Source organism: Aedes albopictus, chromosome 3 (assembly GCF_035046485.1).
Source record: "Aedes albopictus strain Foshan chromosome 3, AalbF5, whole genome shotgun sequence".
Taxonomy (NCBI): domain Eukaryota; kingdom Metazoa; phylum Arthropoda; class Insecta; order Diptera; family Culicidae; genus Aedes; species Aedes albopictus.
The window spans coordinates 157292050-157311727 of NC_085138.1; the positions used below are offsets into that span (position 1 = coordinate 157292050).

Consider the following 19678-nt stretch of genomic DNA (forward strand, 5'->3'; position numbering starts at 1 on the left):
CAACGTAGGTTTTAACACCATCCTATTTCTCCCGCTTCACAGCTCAATTACCAGACCTCATTCTACGGATCGCCTGCGTTCGACCTGATCTACTTCCTGACGATGTCGGCTTCTTTCTGCACCCGGATAGACCGATTCGATCACCTAATCGACCACTACTACAAGCACCTGAAGGCCGGTCTACAGAAGCTAGGAGTGATGACTGCTATACCTACTCAACGCCAGCTTCGAGAAGATCTCGCTGCCCATGGATTTCTGATGTGCCTCAAATCCATCGAGGCACTGGCCGTTACGCTGGAAATGCCCAAACTGGAACTGGATATGAAGCTGTTCCGGTCAACGGGACCGGACGGAGCCGAGTTCCGGCGGAACCTGTACGCCAATGTGCAGTTTGAGAAAACGCTGGAGAGGCTTGTGATGTTCATGTGGAAAAGAGGCTTTTTTAATTTTTCTCAGATGTGAAGTTCATGTGAGGCGTCGTTTAATAAAAATGTCGTTTCAGTTGGGATAAAAAGCTAAACACTTGTTTTACTCTTTCTGGTAAAACTGCAAAATTCTGCTCCCTCTTTAAAGGCTCCTCGCTCTCCGAAGTATGGCAGCAGAAGCTCCAACGCCTTTATGTACCGCTCGTTACTGTAGATACGCTTGCGCAACTCTCTACCCGCTTCACTATCCTGTTGAATAAGTTCAAAACTGATGTCTTCCGATGGGTCGAGACACATAACAGCCATGATACCGAACATGTTGGATGATCCTGTGGAAAAGAATGGTCACTAGATAAGGTCAGAATAGTTTAATTTACAAAACTCATACCGTAAACCATACGATCGTAGAAATCGTACTGCAGCTTCTTCAAAGTGGGCAATGCTTTGCCGTAACCGAGCAGCGCTAGATTGTCCACGAGTTTCTCGTGATAGTATCGGATGAAGTAGTTCAGCTTGGAAAGGCGGATGTCCAGCTTAACACAGGAGAACAAGAAATAGTTCAAATCTAAAGCTGGCGATCCATAGAAGCACACTTGGAAATCCAGAAGCTTCGAATCAATCAGACGATCTTCACTGTCGTACTGGAACATCACATTGTTGATCCAGAAGTCGCCATGGTTCAGCACGTTAAACCCTTCTGGGTCGAGAGCGAAGTTTTCAAGTGTTCTACTAAATACGACGGGACGGAGCTTCTCCAGGTCGTCTAGGTAATCTTTTGCAAAGGCATGTGTTTTCAGGACTTCAAGACCTGTCTCGTAAGCTGGTCTGAACATGTATTCCATCGTCGATAGGTTGCTCCTGTTATACAGACCTTCGTTGAAGGAACTTGAATAGCTGCCATTTCGCTCATGATACACCGCTGACGCAGCGTGGAACTCGGCTAGCTTCCGAAGAATCGATTCAACATGCTTCTGATCGACACCCTCCTGTCTATCACCGAGCTTATAATTTAAGCTGCACAAATCCTCCATTACGATGATGTCACTTGGAACTCCTTGACAGATTTTCAAGCATCGTGGCCCCATTTCTACGTACACGCCCTTATCCTCGTACAATTTTTCAAAGGCTGGAATGATCTTCTGGTACATCTCGATCTCCTTGGCAAATATATCCAGCTTGTTGCTGAACTCCGCAGCCATCCCGGTTGGACGGCTCTTGACGATGACGGAAAACTGGCTCGTTGCCGATGTGGCCTTGACCAACACATCCAGCTTAGCCCGGTACATGGTTGATCCGTAGTTGTCTCCCTTTTTGGTTGCCATTTCCACCCAAATCTTCTCGATCGAGAACTGATCCCGATCCAGACCCAGCTTCCGTTCCACAACCTCCCCGAAGAACTCCTTCCGCATCCATCCCGGCAGCATCAAGTAATCACTCCACACCTTACTTGGCGATTGATAGCCACTATGTCGACAGTCGAACGCCCCATTATCGTAGAAGTACGGCAAAAGTTCCTCCAGTTGCTTCACATACACCGGGTTGCCGTACATCTTCTCTCGGAAGAGATGACCGGCCTCCCCGTCGGACATCATCGTATCGATGGACGCATTGTCGGTCTTTTCCATCAGACAGATAGGCAGCACCGAAAACGACGACGAAAAGCCATACAGGATCTTGTCGATGAAGTCCAGGTGGAGATCCTTCAGGGTTGGAATGGCTTTCGAGTAGCCTAGCAGTTTCAGATTGTCCACCAAGTGGCGGTAGTAGAACCCGATGATGTTGTTCATCTGGGGCATCCGAATCGTGGGGTTGATGGACGTGAAGATGAAGTAGTGCAGATCGATGACGGGCGATGACCATACGCACATTTGGAAGTCGACCTGTGGAGAATATGAATTTAAATTGAAGTTGAGATTTTGAGTTGCACAACAACACAGGTTTACAAGATTAGATAAACACTGGGGAGGTTAAAGCACTTTAACGAGTGTACTTATATCTAACCTCCAAGATATTCTAGGTCAATACAGTCAACTTTCGGTCGTTGGGCTACGTTTAGGTGGGCTACGTTTTAACTGGGCGTCCGTTAGGTGGGCTATAGCCCAGTTAAAACGAAGTCAAACGTCACTTTTTGACGTGAAGCACGATTTGTCAAGGTTGGTAGCCCTGAATCTCTATTGTTAAAGATTATTTGACAGCTCAAAACTCAGCCCACCTAGTGAAAGTCTTTCACTAACTGGGCTAAGAGCTTAGTGCAACGAGCGAAAGTTGACTGTATTTGTCTTCACCTAGGATATCTTACAATCCTGCAAATCTATCTGTACAACTTGAATTCCTTAAAAGTTGAAGAATTTGTTTACTTTGGTTCACTTGTCAAATATGATAATGACGATTGTCATGAAATTAAACGTCGTATTATAGCTGTGCATCGGGCATTTTTCGTATTAGGTGTACAAAAAGCGAATATTGTGAAACGAATTAAACACGGCAAACATCAGTGGGCTGCACACGCTGTACGATTGGCGGAAGAAAAAATAGCGAAAACAATATTCAGCAGAGAACCAGGTAGAGGTTGGCGACTTCGTGGATGGCCGCACGTAGTTGTAGAAGATCTGGGAACCCTCTCCTCCGACAATAAAGATGGTGCTCTACTTTTCGCTCGGTGCGGGTCGCGGGAGTAAAGCTACTTTGCAGCCAACAAATTATCAAGATAGGTACAGGATCGTTTCAAGAGATTTCAGGGAGATTTTAGGGAAGACAGGTCACGGGATTCTAGGTGGCTTTAAAGAGCGCTTTCAGAGGGCTACATTGGATTCAGGAGTTATCAAGAAGCTTCAGGAGGCGTCAAGAAGGTTCCAAAGAATTTCTGTGTAGCTTTCAATGGCGATGCAGGGGAAGTTCATGTGGAATTTTCGAATGTTTGAGGGGGTTTAAGTAGGGTTTTAGAGAGGTTCAGGAGGTTTTTATAGGGTTTCATGGACATTTCAAGGCACTTCAGGGAATTTCAAAAAGCGTTTCAGGAGCGCGCGTTCTGGGTGTGGCTTCAGAGACGTTTCAGGGGAAGTGTCTTTGAAGGAGCTACATGACGTTTCAGGGTATCTCAGTGGGTTTAAGGGGTTGCTTCAGAAGCGTTTCAAGTGACACACAGGGGGATTAAAAGGTCTCAGGAGCATTGTAACCGTTTGGTTACAAATTGTGGATTTTTGTTTTGTATTTAATCTTGTTTGTTGGACCCTTCACGTTTCTTGTGTAAGAACAGTAGAAATACCACAGTAGTGATAGGGTCCCGTACCGCTGTGAATTCGTTGTCTGCTACCAATTACAAAACATGGCTGAAGAAATGAGCAGTAATGAAATAATAAGAATGACGGGAAAGGGAGAATATTGTAAATGAACGGCCATTGCTTAAAATTAGGCAGAAATACTCAGGCGTCCGTGTGCTGCAGACGTGTTTTAGTGCAGTGATAAGGCAGTTGAAAACGACCAACCCCCCCCCCCCCCCTTTTCCTTGGCAAGAGCTAAGTGGAGGCTTGGGAGAAAATCCTGCTCAGGTAATTAAAATATCCTGTACTGTTCTTTGGAACATTTTGTAATGTGTTTGCGTCCAATAGGACCTCTTTTGTTGGACCTAAAATAGGTCTCCACCGTCCAGCACACGGCTCGGCCCGCGGAACCGGGAACGGTTCCCGCGCCTAACCGACAAGGAACCGCAGTTCTCATAGGAGGACGTACAGCTCGGGCCGAAGGCCTTAATTATTAAGGAGCTTTCCCCTCTCGACTTCCCAAGGTGGCCATGCCACGGTCGGTCGATTGCGCCCACGAGGGAAGACGCCTGTGATCCCCCCCCCAGCAACGCCCGCTGGTCCGTCGGCCGAGTACCGGCCCACAACACCGCTCGCCCCGCCATCCGGCGAGTTTTCCGGCTGCACAGCTCGACAGGAGTCGCTGTGTCGGCCATCGAACCCACCATCAACTCAGCAGCGGTATGTACCGGTACCACCGAACATAGATTAGGTCACACATTAACAAATTTACACTAAATTATTATTACACAGAACAACACGCATACGCCACAAGTAGGAATTTTAATAAAATTATGTAAGTAACGTGAAAGTTCTCTGTGTTTAGTGTTTTTGTATCGCGAAAGTGCCCTTGATTACCCAGTAGCTAGCCGACCCTGGGATTACCGGAGAGTCTCTTGTGTCTTGAGTCGGCCTGGCACTGTAGTATTGACCGATTAGTTTCAGCATTAAGAGGTTTCTGGGATTTTGGTGACTTATCAGAGTATTTCAAAGAATCCCAAAAGGTTTCCCAGGACTATTTCAGGGCATTTCAGGGGGTTTCAATGATATTCCAGCGGATTTCTGGAGAATTACAAGATGTTTCAGTGAGCATTGTGGGCTTTATTAGAGATTTCAGATCTCTGTAACGTTGGCTACTGGGAGGTTTTCGGGGCGTTCCAGGAAGTCGTAGGTTAATTCGAGATATTTTAAGGTGCAGTTCTGGAGCTCTCTGAATCCCTCTGGAGAGTATTGTTGATCCCCTTGAAACATCTTCAAAGCCTTCTCAAACCACCAAGCAGAACATAGCAGAACTACTTATCAAAAAAAAAAAAAATACAATTACTTTTTTCTCTCTCGTCGTTCTTTTGAAGAACCGTCATGCGGGGTGTCATTGGGCCAAAGTGAGGTGTCGGCCACTATTTCCGCGCGTTTAGAATATGTGCATATTGTGTGCTAGATTACTAGATTTCCATAATTCTAAGATACTTTGCATCCACCGTCGGATTTTCTCTGAATTGGAGTCGGGTCATTTGGCCGAACGCCATTTCGCCGAAAGGTTCGTTTAGTCGAATGCCGTTTGGCCGAAAAATGAATGATGAACTTAAGTGACCATGCCCCTGTTCCCCGCATCATATCATGGGAAAAAACAGCCTATGTCTCAAAGAAGAAATCATCTTTGATAAAATGTTGGCAGTTTCAACGCCAACTAATCCCCGAATGTCTAAACTAGAAAGAAAAGCCTATGATTGAAAGAAGGAAATATTTTTGATGATCATATTGTTAGTTAGAATGTCAAAAACTTACTCTGATTTATTTTGATCATAATTCGGCCAAATGGCATTCGGCCAAACGACCATTCGGCCAGATGGCATTCGGCCAAATGGCCGGACACCCTCTGAATCATATTGAATCCGTGGGATCAATGGACCAATGTTACTCTCTAGGCCCAATGTCACCCCAAACGACGGTATAAAATATCAGCGAGTAACAGTAAAAACTCCAGCTCAATTGGAGCTTTGGTTACGGAGAACTATAATATTTAAAATGACCAACTTCACTTCAACATAAAACAAAACATCAATTTCATATCGCCTGCGTTGTATGGAAAGTCAAAAACATTTCCACTCTACTGTATTTTTTTGTCCTTCGCATTTACGAACTAAGAGCATGATTCTAATTCAAAAATGATTTTTATTTGGTTTGATATTTTATTACAATGCTTGGGATTACAATGCAGATGTCTTCCAGATACACTAGTGTGTTATACAAAATTGATGAATAGTGAGCAGCTTCAAGACGAATTAGTTTAAAACCAAAAGATTAAATACAATTAACAGTAACGTTTTGAAATACATAGAGACAGTGCTTATAATTCTCAGAATTTCAAAATTCCAGGTCTCGCAATCATTGAATACTAGTGACACAGACAAACAGACGTAACACTTGCAAAATTTCCATCGACCACGCTTTTAACGATCATTTCAAATTTTCATAGTTGTGGCTTTCACAACCAGAGGCGCGCGCATCATTTTTCAATGCGTTTGACGTTTAACACTAGCGCCTTCTGTGGACGATATTGCACAACACAGTGATTCGTGCAACTTTTCCACCAGGTGATGGTAGTGTGAGCTGGGCGATGGATTCCCATGAAAATCGTTCAAGGTGTTACGTCTGTTTGTCTTTATTTTTTTTTTTTGTTTTTTTTTTTATCTGTATTAACGAGATTTTTAGCCCTAGGCTAGTTCATCTCGGGACCCACGCTTTACTTCCCTTCCGAAGGAAGAACTCACATTTTGCGAGTTTTGTCGGGAGTGGGATTCGATCCCAGGTCCTCGGCGTGATAGTCAAGTGTCGTAACCATCACACCAGATCCGCTCCACTGTTTGTCTGTTTGTCTGTTTGTCTGTGCTTGTGAGTTTCTGAGTGGATCTTAAATTTCTCAAAGCATAAATAAAAAGGGTAATACTTTTTGAGGTTGGCAGATTTCGTAAAATAATTCCTTTCAATTTGAAGAAATATAAGTAGGAATCGCACAAACCTTTTTGGAATAACGTTTAATTAAGCCCGTGGAAGGGGCACCAGTTAGCATAGTGTAAAAGACTTGGGATCACCCATTCATAAGAGAAATCAGAATTAGAGACGTAGATAGACAAAGGTATTGTGGGGGAAATAGTTGTGGGGATCCCTGGCAGGAATTAGAATACCGTCTCTTCTAATTTGAATGTATTTAAGAATTCCAAACAATCCACATAATCAATAAGAGTTTATCCGCTGAAGATGTCGAAGCTTTAGGTTCATTCTACGTCAAAATAGTTTTTCAGGGAAAACCAGTTGAAGAAGCCATACGCTTATAAGAAGAACCGTGAAACCCTTCAAAATACTAAAAGAGTCCATTCGACTCCGTAGAGCCTTTGAGATTCATTGAACTGCCACTGAGACCCCTGGAACGTCCCTAAGACCTTCTACTACAACTCCTGAATTCCCCTGAGACTCCCTGAAGCGCCCCTGAGACCCCTTGAAACGCCTCTGATACTCGCTGAAACCCCTGAGACTCCTGAAGCGCTCCAGAGTTTCCCTGAAATATCCCTGCGACCCTATGAAACCCCCTGTGATCCCCAGAAACGCCGCTTAAACCCCATGGAACCCTCCAGAGACCCCCTAAAACGCTCCTTTAATCCCCTAAAGCACTCCAGAGATCCTTCGAGGCTCCCCTGAGACCACCTGAAACGCTCCTGAGACCCCTAGTAGCACCCTGGAACCCCTTGAAACATCGTTAATACCGTTACACCACGGGTTCCTAACCGATGGTCCGCGGCCCCCTGGGGGGCCGTGAAGCCAGTCCAGGGGGGCGCGATGTTACCAAAACATTGTTAAATTTTTATTCTATTTTATGCAAATTATACCAATTTGCACTAATACCACAGTAAATTTCTGGCTACGTCACTGTACCCAAAAACTCAGTTTCGTTCATTTAATTCATATATTTTTTTCTAAAAATTTTCACCGGGCCCCAGATGTTTTGACAACTTTTAAAGGGGGTCGCAACCTAAAAAAGGTTAGGAACTCCTGCGTTATACCGTTAAAAGCAATTGTAAACGCATTACTCTATACGTATGCGAGAATGCTAGCAATTATCTCTCTTAGAATTCCAAAATTATGTTGCTTCCAAAAACGCGCATTTTCGTGCGCTGAGAATGTTGCTACGTCATTCCGTTTAAAAGACATTGATGATTTTCTAGAGAAAATAGGCACTTTTCAAATATTTTCCACTTGAGTTACAAAAATAACACCCCTCTAATTTTTTGATATGTTTTATAACAACATTTATTCTTTTGAATGCGGGCAAAAGATATTTTTTATGTTTGCCACAACCCGTCATAACATTTTTCTGAAAAACTATGATTTTTTAAGAAAAACGCCTGTAACTTTTGAACCACAAGAGATAACGACCATCTCAGCGCCAAAACGACGCGTCTTCAAATGCTCTACAAATGTTTCTTGGGCGACTTTGATGAAAAACCGAAACTGAAGAAGTTAACGACAGAAACCGGGTTTTCTTGAACCACCCTAAGCATATTCAGAAAAAATACCTCAATTTTAAAGCTACATAAAAAGTGTCTTCAACAAACTTGCTCAAAATTGATAGATTCACAACTTTCCCGAAGAATGTATATAGTTATTCTTGCAAATAAAAACCCGATTCAATCCACCTATGGTGAACAGAACCCTTCTTACCCTTATCAAAACTATTGTTGTATTATTTGTATTTAACATATTTATTTTGTGTGATGGATCAAAAGTTCTAGAAAATATTGTGGATTTGGCATCTAGTGGATTGGTTTCCAAAATAGCATCATAGACCATGGACTATACTACCAGAAATGCCAGACACCTTCTAGAATCTTGTATGAAATTAAAAAAAAAATAGCTTAAATATTCTGGAATATTGTATCTTTTGTTAACTGCCAAAAGATCTTGAATCGATTAACAAATGGATAAAAAAATCAGCAAGATACACTTTGTCTAATATCTCTTAATCAGTCGAATAAATTAGCTCCGAAGTACTTGGTATTCATGGTGTAAAAAGGATAAAAATAATATATCTACTATGCTAATCAGTTTTGGAATTAGCTAGTTATTTTGGCTGTCCAGTTCTTGCATTTTTCCCACAATATATAAATTCAAAGCTTTCATTTAACATATTGTTAGTTTTCATAGAATTCCTGTTATTTATTTGTAATTTGTTATTTATAACTTTATTGAAAACAAGAACCTGCCAGTATACACTTTATATGAGGTCAGCATTATTGATTGAACAATAATTTCCCATAGACTGGTCAAAAGCTCATTCAAGATAACAAACGAATATAATAATAAAAAAAGGAATTTATTGAAATACTCTTCGAAAGATATCTCAGTAACCAAATGTCCAATCGAAATATCATTTCAGGGCCTTTTACAAGGATACTGTAGCTTTCATTTGGTGCTAAGAGACCCAAATCGGTTGACAGACGGCTGAGATATTTATTATGATACACTTGGTCAAAAATCTCTCAAAAGGTTAACCTGTATTACTCCCAAGTACTCTTTGAAAGATATCTCGATAACCAAATGTCCAATCCTAATAAAATTGTATAGGGTACTACTAGGATGTTATAGCTTTCATTTGGTGGCAGGAGAACTGAAATCGGTTGAGATATTTATTATGATACACTGATATATGTTGCCCTTTACTGGCATTTACCAGATTAGCTGGTATGTCATAAACATACAGAAAAACTTGTAGTTAGAAGACACAGAATGTTGCTAATTGACAAATTGAGGGATGAATTTTTGAAAAATATCGCGTTCTGGTGGGATTCGAACCCACGACCCCGTATTCGCTAGACCGGTGCTTTAACCAACTAAGCCACAGAACAGGTGATAATTCTGCGGAATAGAAAGCCAAACTGAACCCGAGCCCTCACCATGAACATTCACTTTTTCAAGAACCATCTATCTCTCTTTCGGCTTTTTCAAAAATTCATCCCTCAATTTGTCAATTAGCAACATTCTGTGTCTTCTAACTACAAGTTTTTCTGTATTATTATGATACACTTGGTCAAAAATCTCAAAAAGTTTAGTTGAATACATCCTAAGTACACTTCGAAAGATATCTCTGTAACCAAATGTCCAATCCTAATAAAATTTCTGAGCAATCTACTAGGATGTTGTAGCTTTCATTTGGTGCCAAGAGAACCCAAATCGATTGATACACGGCTGAGATATTTAGTATAATGACTTATTCTACCGTGACGTTACAACGTTTTGACGCATTCGTAGTCAGATTTTCCTCTATAACTCATGAAAACGAGCGTAAACCGCAAAATATTTTTTCGTATTCGGATTTCTTGTAAAATTTCTGATATATTTGGCCTATTGAGCATTTAGTTTTCATTAGAAAAACGTGTTCAAAATGCGTATTTGTAGCGTGACGTTACAACGCGCTAGAATCCGACCCTCTCTAACGCGCTACCAACATCTTGAAAAATCTGCTCGGATGTTTATGATATTCTGATTTTTTTCCACCATTGAAATATATTGGTTTGTTCTTCAATTCAATGGAATAAAACATTTGAATTTCGGATTTGTTTTTGAATAATTGACTTTTACATTTCGTGACGTTACAACGCCCGTTCAGTTTCAAACAGGGTTCTGCTCGCGTTGTAACGTCACGAAAATGCACATCATTTTTGAATCAGAATAATCAGACAAAATTGCACGAATTTGTGAATATATTATTGCATTATTTTTACTGCTCCAAGAGCAACTTTATTCTATTAAAAATCCGTTTTGTGATAAATGGCTCGGAGGGCCAAGTTATTGCTATCAGCAGTATGAAAACTCCTTCATGAAGGTTAATGGTACCCATCTTCGGCCTAGTACCACCCATATTCATCTAATATGTCCATATTCATTACTTTGCACCGCCAGATATTTAGATTTTGCAGCATAAAACTAATCACGCCGTCGAAATAAACATTTTTTCAATAATTTGTGCAATGTCATTGATTCAATTAAAAACGCTTAAAAAACGCAATTAAAAAAGATGTGCGAGCAGTTATTGAACCAAAGACATACCTGAGGATCTGCATACCACTTAGGGGCATCAATTTCTGTGATTCCAGAGACAATTAGACCTAATTCTGTCAAAAAAAATGCATCGAATACAGGTTGTTAGGTTCATGAGTGCAAACTTTTTAAAAGATGATAGAGGACCATAAATGATGAAAAAAATTGTTCTACGCATATGGTCAAATCTCAACCGTTACGTAGTTATTGAACTTTCCATGTTTTTGATTATTATTGCCTTGTTTTTGATGTTTTTGATTATTATTGACTTGTTTGAATCGATTGGTTTAGTTAAATTCCTCATTACACCAACTAAGCAAGCCATGAAAACGTTTGACACTTCTGAGGTCATTTTGACAGACGACACACATGCAGGAAAAAGACGGAACATATATTCTACTTTATCGATCTTGTTGCCGTCCTTCTCATGCTCATGTTGCATCTGTCAAAATGACCTGTGAATTATCAGTCATTTTCAGGTTAGGTTCGTTGGTGTAATAAAGAATAACTAAGTTTTCTAGAGCGAATAGCTCTAAAGTAGTGTGTTTTAATTTGTTTTTGTCAATTATCTTTGAAACATGCGTAATAAATTAAAATTCTTTCTTCTTCAAAATTGTGGCCTCTGTTCCACTCTACAATTCATTCTTTGACACCAAACTTCTAGCTCTTATTGCTTTCTTGCAATTTTGATTTAAATGTGCGCACTATGCCCAAAAAAGTGCTTACCTTGACAGTTGCAAATTTATGATCTGAAATGCGATGTTTAAATCGAAATTGCAAGAAAACGATACGAGATAGAAGTTTGATGTCAAAGAACGAATTGTAGAGTGAAACAGGGGCCACAACTTTGCCAAAGAAGAAGTTTTAATTTATTACGCATTTTTCAAAGATAATTGACCAAAACAAATTAAAACATACAACTTTTGAGCTATTTGCTCTAGAAAACTTAGTTATTTAACTGAACCAACCGATTCAAAGATGGCATGTGATTGAAACTCATTAATCTTTCGAATAAGAGCCAAAAAATTGCGATAAGTTTGACCATTTTCAAGTTATAGCCAGTTAAAGCAATAAGAGTCAAAAACATGGGAAGTTCAATAACTACGTAACGGTTGAGATTTGACCATATGCGTAGAACATTTTTTTTTTCACCATTTATGGTCCTCTATCACCCTTTAAAAAGTTTGCACTCATGAACCTAACACCCTGTATATGTCAGAGTCATAATTGCTTAGAGAGTTATTTTCTTTGGCTAAGTTGTTTGATAAGTCAAAAACTTACAGATTTGCTATTGGATGTGAGATTCAGACATACTGGGCGACGCTTATTAAAAGTTTACAATAGCTTAGAATTTCTCAAAAACTTTTCAACAAATTTTGATTAGTTAAGAAACTATTTCTTGGCAAAATCTTTGGGCACTTTATAAGAAGTTACAACATGTTGAATATTTTTTGAATAAATATAAAGTGCATTATTTTTCAAAATTTCAACTACCACTAGTCAGTTAGAAACATGAACCAAACGGCTTGTAAACTGAAAATTCTTGGCAAGATAAAACAACTTTTCCAAAGACATCAACATTCTAAAAGTCTAAAGTCTAAGTAATTAGAGTCCCGCGATATACGAGTTTCAATTTCGTAGGTGTTACGTATGTTTGTCGGTGATTCTTGTTATATCAAAAATAGATGTAACACTGACGTAATATCCATCCCATATATTTCAAGATCCAAACTATTTAGACAGTTGGTGTCCTCGACAAAATTGTTTGGCTGGCCAAGAACTTTTAATTGATGGGCCGTATGATTTAAAATCCTTCCACTAGGAGGCGCTAGAGGGCATACACATTTTTAGTTTTGCTTATCTCAGGATCGTGATTAATAGGAAAGATGGTTGCTTAATTAAAGTTGTTTGGTGGATCACTAAACTTTCAGTTTAATAGCCGTATGGTATTAATTTCTGCCACACAGTGGTGGTAGCTGCAAATTTTCAAAAGCATGCCAATTTTATTAATTACCCAAAACACATTCAACAAGCCGTAACTTTTTATAAAATATATCAAAAATTCTCAAATTTTGACTGATAGTTCCTCATCTTGTTATCTGTAATTTCTACAATTTTGGACTTGATTGGTTAGCTCTACACAAAGATGGAGCGCTTTAAGCAGAATCATTTTTTGAATGTGTTCTATTAACTCTTATATCTAAGGAATAAGTGAATCAAATCAAATTAAATTTTTAAAGTTAAGAATTATATATTCTAATCCTTTCCCCTAATCCCTTGCCTGCTCTTGCAAAATGGAAACTAACGTCTTCTAGTGGTAAAATCTCGCATATATTGGTAAATCAACTGCAAGTCCTTTACTTACCAAACAACTTTGCCGAAGAAATCGTATTTCTATGTAAAAGGGATCCTGAGATGTATGAAATTTAAAATTTATAAGTTCTCTAGCGCCGCCTGTTGGTGGAACTCTAAATCAAACTATCCGTCAACTGTAGGTCTTTGACCAACTCAATAACTTTGTAATTTCGTCAGTGTTTCGTCTGTTGGCCACTCATATCACATACATTTTCGGTTTGAGTGGTATTAGATTACGATTTAAAAATTTTACAATATCGCAGTACAATTACATCGTAGATTTTGGCCAAACACCATCTCCCCCGTCCTTCAAAAGTCTACGTAGTTTATTAACCGGCAATGGTACGCAATTTATAAACGATATCTCGAAAAAGAGCTCATACACTATGAGAACGAAACTGTTTTGAATATAGAACTGCGTTTGTCCAATTCAGAAGCCAGAAAGATTTGGTCTTTTCCACAGAACTTTTTTTTCGTGACGTTACAACGCAAACTTCAACCAGGTGAAACTCAGGCTTCCGTGAACCGATTTTCTTTTTTTTAGTCTCATTTGAAAGATCTTTTCGAGTACAAAGAGCATACAAAATTTCATATTTGTAACGTTTTCCGTATTTGAATAAAATTTAAAAATGTTGATTTTTCGTGACGTTACAACGCAATAAAAACCCATACTATGATCAGCCATATTTCAGAGTTGTAAAGTCTTCCGATTAAAAATCTTTTTATGCTAAAAAATCTACACACATTTACCTACAAATGACGGAAGACTTTTGAAAAATCAGTGTGTTGGTGTTTAAAATACGATAGTTTGGATGAAAAGTGTGCCTAAAAGACTTAAAATCACGATTTTTATGTTAATCTTAATCGTCGTTCAATTTATATTTATTGTCAAACTAATATCATGTCGAATACATTTTTGGATGACAAATGTAATGTAGAATGTGATAAAAATGTCTAATATGCCATAACTCAACTTTGAAAAATTGTTATTAATGATGGCCCGTAGAATGTGTCAATACACTTTGTTAAAAATCTCAAAAAGTTTAGTTGTATAACTCCTAAGTACTCTTCGAAAGATATCTTAGTAACCAAATGTCCAATCGAAATAAAATTTCAGAGCGTTCAACTAGGATCTCAAAAAGCTAACCTATATTACTTCAAAGTACTCTTCGAAAGATATCTTGGTAACCAAATGTCCGATCTTAATAAAATTCAATAGGGCTCTACAAGGATGTTGTAGCTTTCATTTGCAACTAAGAGTATCCAAATCGGATATCAGGCGCCGTCCACTAATTACGTAACGCTCTAGGGGGAGGGGGGAGTATGGCCGAGCGTAACGGCCCATACAAAAATTTAAGGTTTTTCATACAAAAAAGCTTTATGGAGGGGGGAGGGGGGATCGAAAAATGTCGATTTTAGCGATACGTAATAAATGGATGCCACCTGAGACGGCTGAGAAACGTGCGTGATTTATTTTTGTAACACACACACACACACACACACACACACACACACACACACACACACACACACACACACACACACACACACACACACACACACACACACACACACACACACACACACACACACACACACACACACACACACACACACACACACACACACACACACACACACACACACACACACACACACACACACACACACACACACACACACACACACACACACACACACACACAGGAATTCGGAAGAAAGCGCGAGTCAGCACACTACACAAGTGGCAGCAGCAGTGGCATAACGCTGCGAATGGCAGGTGGACTCATCGTCTAATTCCCAACGTGTCGATGTGGATCACCAGAGCACACGGGGAGGTTAACTTCCACATGACACAATTTCTGTCTGGTCATGGGTGCTTTAAGCAGTACTTGTACAGATTCGGCCATGCCAGTTCACCGATCTGTCCTGAGTGTCGGGACACAGAAGAAACACCGGAGCACGTCATCTTCAGTTGTCCAAGGTTCGCGCATTCGCGAGGAGAAATGGCAGCAATTGTCGGCGTCGACGTAAATGTGGAAAATATCGTCGAACGTATGTGCAGCGACGAAGAAAAGTGGAACGTAGTTAACAGGACTGTAGTTCAGATCATGGTTGTACTACAGCAAAGTTGGCGGGAGGAACAACGATCGGTTTCGGGAGACATTCCTTCGCCGGGAAACTCTCTGACGGAGTAGAGCCGAGGGCTAGTAGAGTAGAACGCGTCGTAGCACCGGTCTGGGTCGTCGGAGCGCCAGTGAACCGGACGCCAGGACCCACCGGCATCGCTGGAGTGACTTCGGCACCCTGCCGGTAAGTTCGTAATGTCCGCAAGGCGTAGAAGATGTCTGCCTCCGGGCGGGTCTGCGCTGAATGGCGAAAAATGTAGGAAATTAACAAATTACTAACAGGAGCTAAATGGTTCAGCATGACGCATGTTGCTTGCTGATTGGCGAAACCTAACAAATTAACAACAAGAGCTAAATGGCTTAGCATGGAGGTAGCGAAAGAGCATAGAAAATTTTAACAATAACAGCGTAGAATAACAAATTGGTGATGGTGCACAAGGCACATAACGCCTCCCCTCCGAAGAAATACTGCATGGTGGTACCGGAGGGGAATTTAAGGTGGAGGTGAACTAGGAGAGTGTTTTTAGTGGGTAGGCGCACATTCGAATCCCACACAGCGTCTTTTGAAGATTTTTGGACTCCTAGAATAAAAAAAAACACACACACACACACACACACACACACACACACACACACACACACACACACACACACACACACACACACACACACACACACACACACACATCTAAAAAATCATTTGAAGGCGCTCAATGCATCTTTCCTCGTAAATCTGTTTCGTGGACCATTGTGCATGGTATATCTTCTCTATTTTGTATCCTGAATTCAGTCAAAATGGTGATCAATGCGCCTTCCTCTCCCAGAATGGGGAGAGTCAAGACTTCAAATTTATGAGTTTCTAGTCGAAGCATTTAGAAAAGGTGAAATTTAGGCAGAACACAAGCTAATTATTTGTTGGACCCTGTAGTTCTTGTAAATCATGCAAATAGTTGAAAATAAATTCATGATTGGCTTGTATCTCGCAAAGAGAGTTAGGCTGAGAGCTATTTTTCCTCTTTATATGCACCGCATTAATTTACGCACCTCTCTTTTTAGCGTTCACCTAACTTGCGCCTTCTCCTTCCAGTGTTATCTGAATCTACAGGGGATACTCAAAATAACTGGGACAGGTAAAATTTCCACTTTTCAAAAAATGTTCAACTCGCTGTAACTTTTCGAAAAGGGCATCAAATATTCTCAAATTTTTACTGTAAGTTCATCAACTAGTTGTGTATCAGTGGTTCAAATTTGGAAATGATCGGGCCATTCTACACGAAGTTTTAAAGATTCTAGAAAAAGGTATAATTATGCGATAGCCAACTTTGAGCTGTTATATCTCCGGATTCATTGAACCGAATGCAATGAAATTTTGATCATTTATGACTTATATAATGAACTTTGAAAAACAATTGACTTAATTTGAAATTATTAATAAGAAAAAAAGTTCTGGCGGTTTCATTTATTCCATGTGTTTTCTGTAAATTTATCTATTTTTCATATGCATCCCATTACTTTTTCAATTTAATGCCGGCTATTTGGTTACTTTCCTTTTAAACATAAATATATTCAATTCAATTAGAGGGAATTTAAATGAACTATAATTACTATCTCGAATTTTGAAACGATGATGAATTTTTGGATAAATTGGTGTTATATTACAAAAATAAACTAATCGAAATAATTTTCTTTCGTGTGAAGAATTTTCAGTTTAGTTAAATGTTTTTAATAGCTCATTATATAAGTCAAAAATGATCAAAATTTCATTGCATTCGGATCATTGAATCCGGAGATATAACAGCTCAAAGTTGGCTATCGGATAATTATACCTTTTTCTAGAACTTTTATAACTTTGTGTAAAATAGCCCGATATTTTCCAAATTTGAACCACTGATACACAACTAGTTGATGAACTTACAGTAAAAATTTGAGAATATTTGATGCCTTCTTCGATAAGTTACAGCGAATTGAACATTTTTTGAAAAGTGAAAATTTTACCTGTCCCAGTTATTTTGAGTATCCCCTGTAAATCAATGCTAGTACCATCTCAACCATTATAATGGCAAACGACCAACTCAGCATGACCAAGGGATCTTGTTGTTTATGAATTTGAACGATGCTTGAGTTCAAACCCCTATCTTCTTCTGCTATCGCAATCATTGAGTGATGTCATTCAGTTGCGATTGAAACTTGTAAATATCGTTCCATTGATAGCAGCAAGATAACGCCGGACTATCGCATTTTTCACGGTGGTCGATAACTCCGCACTCGCTGCAGGTGGAAAAGTTCCAAAGGCAAATTCGCTTTCAGATGAAGATATGTCGAAGCCACACCTCAAATTTTCAAGAGCGCAAATCTGAAGAATCGAAGCGTTGAAAAGTTAATCGATTGGCCACCATCAACAATTGAAAATTAAAACTTCAGATTTCATCATAACTCAGAATTCAAATATGCTAATAACTATTGAGAAAACTTGAGACTCAGTTTTAAAAGAGTCAACTCTCCAAGAAATAGAGGACTTATTAATTTATAGACGCTAACAAATATACTCACCAAAGTGATTTCTTCAATCGTGTTATCCTCCCCATATCGGAACAGGAAATTATTACACCATGCATCACCGTGGTTCAGCACATTAAATGCATTCGGGTCGGCTTTTACGATTCTGATCATCTCGAAGAACATGTTGAGCCCGAAATCATTCTGCGTGAGAAAATGTTAAGTCATTTACAACCCCGAAGACTTCAATTCTTTTAAAACACACATACCATAACTTCATAGTAGAATTCTCCGTTCGGCCAAGAGTTTCGAATGATTTTCGACACCGACTCCATGTGTGACTTCATGTGTCCTTCGAACATCACCAGCGATCTCTCCGCGTACATGCCTTCATGAAACTGAGCACTGTATTCACCATGCTTCTCGTGATAAACGGCCGATGCAGCGTGCAATTGCGCCAACTTTTTCAAAAACATATCCACGTGCGCCCGGTCGAGCCCCTCGCGTCGATTGGCCATACGGAAATCTCTCTCGCTGAGATCCTCCATAACGATGATGTCCGTTGGTTTGGTGCTGTTCTTCAAACACTTTGGCCCGAAGCTCACCTCAACGCCCTTCTCGCGGTACAATTCCTCAAACTGAGGCAAATGATCCACGTACATCGCAGTTTCCTTCGGGAAGATGTTCAACATCTGGATCATCTCTTCGGCCAGCCCCAGGTTGGGCAAGGCCTTCACAATCAAAGGCACCTTCTTCGAGGATCCATCACTGCAGCTGACCTCGACCGCCACACGGTACAGCTTCGAAGCGAAGTTATCCCCAGACTCGGTGGCAGGTTTCACATCAAGAGCACTAATTTGCACTTCACTCTCAGCGATGCCCAGCTTCTGCGCCACAACGTCACTGAAATACTCTTTAGTCATCCACGAGGGGATCTCGCTGCTCGGAATTTGTGCCATCCTGTTCTACGCTCAACCTGCCGCCGACTGAACGGTGCGAAATCGACACAACCCGTAAATAATCTAACGGACGATGGCGTCTCAATCAAGCAACGACCAACTAGGCTCGGACTGACCCCAGAGGGGCGTCCATTAATTACGTAAGCGTTTATGGGGCACTTTTGCGCGTCATAAAAACAATCTTACCATGAGACCAAAAGGAAGACGGTAAAAACATAATTAAACTTCTCTTACGTAATCAAAGGACAGACCCCGGCCAGCTGTGCGATCGGGATTAATAAGCATGCTTATTGTCTCGGTGTTTGTTTCGTTTATTTAGATTTGGCGAACACAATATCTCATATCGTCGCGCGAGCGGTATTTCACGGACCATGGCGATACGATACGATGACTTCGACAGAATTCACAACAGAAGCAAGAGATTAGCCGTGTGGGTACGTGTGTACCACCACCGTGGCTTTGACTTGTTGCCAGACGTGTGCGTTCCAAATTAGCGGGTTCGTATCAACTGAAAGATACCAATTAGAGATAATTTTGGTCAAACCTCGCTATTTTAAAGGGGTATAATCATTGGAGAACTACCCAGTCTTGCTATGTGTAACTGAAATCTCATCTGAATTGACATTCTGTCATGGTCACAATTCATTTTATCTTACATGAAATCATAGGCGTAGCCAGAGGAGGGGCAGGGGGGGCCGTGGCCTCCCTCCTGGCCGCAAGATTTTTTAAATATTGAGCCAATTCAAAGATTATCAATAATTCAGAGTTCCGGAAAACAATTCTCAAAACAATTAATATTTTAATAATTTAGGTTTTTATCCACAATTATAAAACCTTTTTAACTCGAGAACCACAGGAAATTTCGCCAAATATTTCTCCAAGAGAACCACTTCAATCTTATCTTAGTTTTTTTTTTACTAAAT

General features: G+C 40.1%; 2 protein-coding genes across 2 annotated transcripts in view; one reads left to right on the top strand and one right to left on the bottom strand.

Moving 5' to 3' along the window:
• Positions 1-462, top strand: part of LOC115266099 (uncharacterized) — a 28845-nt gene extending 28383 nt beyond the window's left edge. Inside the window, exon 5 of the mRNA XM_062842330.1 lies at positions 43-462. Within this exon, the coding sequence (XP_062698314.1) occupies positions 43-462 (420 nt within the window). The remainder of the gene's footprint in view (positions 1-42) is intronic.
• LOC109415804 (uncharacterized) lies at positions 449-18882 on the bottom strand. The gene is made up of 4 exons (XM_029872025.2): positions 18066-18882; positions 17851-18000; positions 814-2305; positions 449-754 (listed from the first exon to the last, which is right to left on the bottom strand). The coding sequence occupies exons 1-4, from the start codon at positions 18753-18755 to the stop codon at positions 516-518; spliced, it is 2571 nt and encodes an 856-aa protein (XP_029727885.1). The 5' UTR covers positions 18756-18882; the 3' UTR covers positions 449-515.
• Positions 18883-19678: the final 796 nt, after the last annotated feature.